General features: G+C 44.3%; 1 protein-coding gene across 1 annotated transcript in view; it reads right to left on the bottom strand.

Moving 5' to 3' along the window:
- The window catches only part of grm1a (glutamate receptor, metabotropic 1a), a 34,505-nt gene continuing 27,629 nt past the window's right edge, over window positions 1–6,876 (bottom strand). The window contains exons 7-8 of the mRNA XM_030047102.1: window positions 2,904–3,840; window positions 1–858 (exon numbers count right to left, since the gene is read on the bottom strand). Coding sequence (XP_029902962.1) covers window positions 51–858; window positions 2,904–3,840 — 1,745 coding nt within the window. The 3' untranslated portion in view covers window positions 1–50. The remainder of the gene's footprint in view (window positions 859–2,903; window positions 3,841–6,876) is intronic.

Below are 6,876 nucleotides of genomic sequence, written 5' to 3'. Positions count from 1 at the left end.
TGTGATGTGAAAGTGTGCTGATAGCGACTGTGTCAGTGCCCATTCTGCTCTCACAGTGTTGAGGAGCTCTGTGCGAAGTCTCGGAGGAGAGTTGAGGTGTAGACTGAGCTCGGAGGGCTACCGAGGATCGACTCAACGACGGGGGAGCCGCTGCCAGACTCCCCCGAACACACCGAGTCTCTGAAGGGGGAGGGGGGAGACAGAGCCAGGGAATCCTCCAGAGTTAGCTTGCTCTGAGTGAAATCATCCCCTTCCCCCTCCTCCTCTTCCTTGGCATCAAACATGTAGCTGTGTGAGAGGTCCAGGTCCTCACCCTCTGGCCCTTCCTCTCCAAAGGCCCCCACTTGTAGGGCCAAAGGAAGCTGAGAGGGGACCAAGCTCAAAGGCTCGTTGGAGGGGATTGCCTCCTTAGTGGTGTTATCATTCAGTGCAGGGGCATTGGAGCTGTGTGTTTCCACCACTGCCCCCTTCAAGCGCTCAGTGGTGCAGCTCATCAAGTTAGTGGGCAAATAAGAAGTCGGCTTATCTAAATCGGAGTCCAGCCCTTGGATCGGTCCAGAGCACGTGGGAGTCCAGAGAGGGCGTTGCACATCCCCCTCGTCGTCCTCCTCTGCCAGGTTGTATAGAGCCTTAGCGCCAGGTAGCTCTTGGGGGAGGTGGGGGTCTGTGCCAAGGTCGTGGGTGGTGGGCTCACAACTGTGGGGGTCGGGGGTGTTAGTTAGGGGCCTGATGACCGCCATCTGATTCGAGCCGGCTTCCTGTTTCCTCACATGCACAGACAGTCTGTGCCACACATTCCCCCCCCTCGGAGGGTGTCTTGCACCTGATTCAGACCATGACACAGACTTGCCATTAGAACTATGAACGAGATAAAGACCCAAGTTACTACCACAGGAAAACCGGGAGAAGTTTGCAGACAAAAACATCAACAACATCAAAAGAACAGTGGCACAACAGACTGGCAGCATTTCAACATTTCTGATGCATGTTAAAATACTTATTTTGAGACCACATGACTTTACATCAACAACATTGCTAAGGATTCACTCATGACCTTTTAACAGTATTGCATTTATCACTACACAAATATACACGGATTCATAATGTACTGCAAACAGAGCATTATGATCTTCAAATGACCGAGCTCACAGCATTAGGGGCTGTCCAGCTCATTTTGTCCTGTTTAACTAAGTGCTTATAGAGCTGAAATGGGACACATGCACTTGCAAAGTATTTTTGGTGATGCCTGAACTGGTCTGAAGATGACACAGAGTTTAGTGCAGAGGGAGCTAGGATTGGCTCTAATGTGATTAGTTGGGGAGGGAGGGGGGGCAGAGAGGCGTTCATGCTGAGAATTGCTAAATGTGAGGGTAATTCAGGATAAACCAAAAGCAGCAGGGTGGCAAATCACCTACTTGGAGGGTTGCAGTGTCAAAAAACATTATCTTCAAATGCAGAAACGAGAGTGGTGGTTTGTAACCCCCCCCCCAGCCAATGATCAACCTGGGTAGCTTTACATACATCATCCTATTTTGTTCAGAGCAGGAGATTACCCTTTTCATTCACCAGTCACAGTGGTCAGTGGTTCCAATAATTCACCATTTCACTTGGTTGTTCAAATAAAACAACTCAGCAAACTCAAGCAGATAGCCAACCTGAATGAGGACTGGTTACCTGCTCCAGCCTTGAGAGTAGACAGACTTTGTCACAAGTGCCGAAATTTGTCTTCATTTGGCCGGTGAGTGCTCTCAACGTCCCTGCCTGATAATGTATAGTATTAAAAAAATATGTTGATACTGCAGCTCTCCAGGTCAGGAGTTGACTAACCCTGTGCCTCAACATTTGCCAGCCTATGACACTCTAGCAGACAATACTGTGTCCAGTTTGAAAAGGTTAGAAAGACAACATAGCAAGGGTGACAGACAACACTTAAACATACTAGGATCACTTTTATAGTCTGTCCCACACCTTACTTTAGGCAATTGTCCATGTGGTTTTGCTGTGGATCTCAAGAAAGTTTTTTTTGCAAGTCTTACATCTGATGAGAATCAGTAAAATCTGTACTTTAATCATGCATAGCCCATTAGTGTTAAATCAATGAATGCCAAACCTCCTGCTCTATCAAATTGAACTTAACGTCAGTGATAACATTTTGTAGTCTTATCATATTCTCAGGGGAAGGGGGGATGTGTCATATCAATCACTCTATAGATGTTAAATTCCATCTAAACATTTAGGAATACATGTTTTATTAAACAGTTTAGGGTGCTGGGAAGACAATTTTGGATCGATAGCATGGTGCATGAACACTCAAATATTCCTGGTAATAATCCACAATGTTGCTCTCTCTGTCAGTTTGTTATGTTTATACTTTGTTCGGTGAATTTAACTGGCTACATGACCATGTTCCTCTTGGGAAAAAGACTATAGAATAGACTGACTAGAAGAGATAGATAGATAGATAGATAGATAGATAGATAGATAGATAGATAGATAGATAGATAGATAGATAGATAGATAGATAGACTATTGTTTTCATTGTTATTTGGAAATTCTAGAAAAAATGGGGAAATTGGGAAATTCTTGAATAAAATAAAATAGAAACAGAAAAATATATATATATAGAAAATATAGAAAAATATAGACATAGAGAAGAGAATATAGAGAATATAATCCACATTGGAGAGCAAGTGCCATGACATTCCCTCAAAGATAAAAAAAATAAATGAATGTATCACTGGAAAATAATTGATTCTGTTGTTCAACAAATGTCACAAGTACATCATTGGATGGGTCACTGCACCATTTGAGTGTTTAGGCCTCACACCGTCACTGAATACAGCCAGCTACCCCAGTAACTACCATTTAATACAATAACATAACCAACGTAAAAGGTCACTCACTTGGCAGTGTTAGATGGATTCTTCTTCCGGCGGAACATATTGAGCAGACTGTTGCTCCCGCAGGGAGCTGCAGACTTCCCATCTCCGACATGCATTCGCACCACATCAGATGTGGTGAAGGCGCTCCGGACGTTCCTCTCTGGTTTGGCGATAATAATGTACATCTTGGGTGTGAACATGCACCCCAGTGCCACAGTGACACTCAGGCTGACAGAGAATGATGTGGTGATTATCTTGTAGTTGGAGCCAAAGTAGATGGGCACAAAGGCCAGCCAAATGATGCAGGTAGTGTACATGGTGAAGGCAATATATTTAGCCTCATTAAAATTGGCCGGCACGTTCCGCGTCTTGAAGGCATAGTAGGTGCAGCTCATGATTAGCAGGCCGTTATAGCCCAGTGGCGCCACCATGCCTACATTGCTGGTATTGCAGATGAGGTAGACCTCACGGATGCTTGGGTAGGACTTGATGGGTTCAGGGGGCTCCAGGATGATGAGAGTGATCTCCAGAGTCAGCTGGACACTGATCAGCATGAAGGCAATGATCACCTGGGCCCAGGCGCTCATGAAACGAGGCTTCCTGGTGCAGATCTTCTTCTTGCTGCCTGCCAGAATGCGGGCAATGCGGTTGGTTTTGGTCACCAGGGCGGAGTAACACATGGCAGATGACAGGCCCACCAGGAGACGCTGCAGGCAGCAGGAAGCCACAGTGGGGCGGGCGATTAAGGTGAACGGACAGATGTAGCCCAGGAAGATGCCTGCGAGTATGATGTAACAGAGTTCTCGGCTGGAAGACTTTACCACAGGCGTATCACGGTACTGGATGAAGATAAAGGTGACAAAGGAGGTGATCAGGATGCCCACGCAGGAGAAAACCACGGCAACGATGGATTCCACATCAGCCCAGTCAAGATACTTCAAGGGAAGCGGCTCACAACCTGGGAAGAGCAGAGGAGAAGACGTCAGGTTAATCTTTTGCTGATGTGTACATACTGTATTTGTGTCGCTGAGAAAGCAGGGGAAAACAGAACAAAGAAAGGAATCAGTGAACACACAGTGTAGAGGCAGGAGAGAGGAGAGCGACGCACAGATTCTGAGACATTGGGGAAGTCAAGAGGTACGTAGCAGAGATCAGAGCACTTCAAAGATGGCCTAAAATTACTCAGGAACTAATTTACAAGTGTCATCATACACATCCCAAAGCTCTAGTTCTGTCAGATTTCTCTCTCATCATGATGTGTGCGTGTGTGTGTGTGAGCGCGCGAGTGCGTGCACGTGTGTGCATTTGTGCGTGTGTGTGTGTGTGTGTGTGTGTGGATGTGTGTGTGGTACTGTACTTGAGCGTCTGCAGTCTGCCCATCATGACGCACATATTTGTCATCCAGCACACACTGGAAGTGGGTAGAGCTTAATGGGAGAAAATTGACATCCCCAGACTTCCCCAGCTTAAAAACCCATAAATTACGTGCAGTGCCTAATAGCATTACAGTCACTGCCATCACAGGCTAGGCAATGCATGGAGAAACCCACCTCTGGATTGCACATTAATGCTAACTCCCCATATGCCAAATCACAAAAAGTTAATCTGGAATTTATAAATAACCTCGCTTGTCTCTTCATATAACCTGCATCTTGGACACAGGACATCAAAGACTGTAAGATAGTTGTTGCCATCCTCTCGTTAGACTGTATTTGGCTCTCTCCATCACTACAGGGTGGGAACCCTAAATATCTCAGACAGTCATTTCCCACTGTACATGAATGCATCAACAAATGTATTTGGCCATACACAAAAAAAAACATTCAGAAAATACATATTAACAATATCAGCAGTTTCGCCCCCTGGCATTTGATAGCTCCTTCAACACTATTGCTGAAACCACTGAATGCTTAACAGGCCAGGATTGTTTGTTTGTTTGTTTGTTTGTTTTCTCATTTTTCATACATTACTCATTTTATTGCTTTTATTTTCCTATTTTGTGTTTTATCTGTTTTTATGAGTCTTAACCCTGCCTTTGGTGTTTCCTCATTGCAAAGTGCTGAGATTTCCTCAGATGCAGTTTTTTCTGTTTTTGTTTTTAGTTGTTGTTTTATTGTGTGAAGCACAATAAAAGATGTATTTGTATAAGAAGTACTATATAAATAAGTCTGATTGACTGATTGATAATGCTAAATGCAAACAGAGCTAGAATAGTAATGTTTATTGTCGCTATTACGTGGAATGGTTAACTGAACAGGTAATGAAACTAAATTAACAAAGGTGTGGTAATGAAATGGCTAAGAAATGAACAGGTACATAAGCGACAAATGGTGTCGTTTAGCCCACTCTGACATGGTGTGAATATGAATGACAAGGTGTGAAACAGTAGTTACACTGCGGAAATATTAATGAAACATGATTCCGTGAAAGAGTGCGAATAACACTTGGAAGTGTCACAGATACAAACTGTTTTGACCACGCAGCTCAGCTTGTCGAGAAATCTGCCTCACTTTGTGCAAATGGACAAGGGGAGCGAAGACGAAATGCACTCATCCTTTCTTACACAATCCTCAAATCCCTTATTATTCTAAAACCTATAGTGAATAATTCAAAGAAAAAACTCACTCCTCTAATGTACATTTTCTTCGGAGCACATTGGCAGTTGACAGAAACAACAAACGGCATGATTGAGTGATTTTATATCAAAAGCCATGGCCTAAATTAACATTTGGACATGAGAACTTCTCTACGGGAATCACATAATGATTCTCCCTATTAGTATTCTCCAGGTAGGTACATATAATGAGAGTGACGGTGGAATTTCTTCCTCGACAAGCTGGTGAAATGTATCCCCAAGCTTCTCACGGCAGTAATAGGATTTTACACCTGGGAGCTGAGAGCAGCACTCAACTCTATAAATCTCTTTCAAAACAACCACTGGGTCACAACAAGGCAAAGAGCTGGGAGGGGGTGGGGGGCAAGGCAAGTGGAGAGAGACTTTTGGCAGGTATGCAGAGGAGGGGGTGGCAACAGCTGCAAGAGAGCAGCTGAAGAGAGATTCAAGTAAAAAATATATATATCATCATGAAATAAATGAACATATTTGGAAGATAGCTGCTGACAGAGAGTGACAGAGTGACACAGAGACTGATAGCCATGGAAAATATCAATGCATTATGCAAAAAAAAAAAAAAAAAAAAAAGACAGGTAATTTATCACAGTCCCTTGTGAGAGAGCAGCTAGGAAGCAGTGAAAGAGCAGGGTCACAGGAGCTGGATGACGAGACGCAGCAGCTGAGGTGTCAGGGTGCACAGTATGAATAGGTGTATGGGTGGAAGAGGGTGCTTGAGAGCGAGATCCAGATTGAGCTTATCCACAAGGGTCGGCACTGTTTCAAAAGAGGTAGTGATATTGCTGCTGGAAGAGCTGTGAGCAAATATATGAACAGAGAGTAAAATAAAGAGTGTAGGAGTGTCAGGGCAGGAAATAGCACAGGTGTAAGTATGGGAGGCACTGGAAGTGTTGCTGGCACGGATGGACGGGAACCAAAACGTGGCCCCAGACCGGCTCACAAGCACAGGCACACCTTCCATATTCTCTACAGCCCCCAAATGAACCACTGGCCCACACTGCATGAATACACCAGCTCCACCAGCTACCCCACCACCTGCCTGCATGACAGCAAATGTTCACTAATGTACAACACTGGGCCCAGGCATTGAGGGCAACTCTATTTTAAAAGCAGAAGATGCAAATGAACACACAGTTTTCCCCGCTGACTGATGTCACATCATCATATGCCTTCATACTTCATACCAACAGCTCAGTCTGTGATCCAAAAGTAAATAAGGCCAACCACCACCACCGAAAAAGCACCATCAAGTATGACTAAAGACATACTTTAGACATGCTTTAGTTGACTAACTGAGCTCTTAATACAAGGAATAATAGTAAACATCATGTAAAGATGGAAAAAGATCAAAAGAATTTGTTG

The sequence above is a fragment of the Myripristis murdjan genome, chromosome 24 (assembly GCF_902150065.1).
Source record: "Myripristis murdjan chromosome 24, fMyrMur1.1, whole genome shotgun sequence".
NCBI classification, from domain to species: Eukaryota; Metazoa; Chordata; class Actinopteri; order Holocentriformes; family Holocentridae; genus Myripristis; species Myripristis murdjan.
The sequence above is the reverse complement of the archived record's forward strand: the minus strand, read 5'-3'. Positions and strand labels throughout refer to the sequence as shown.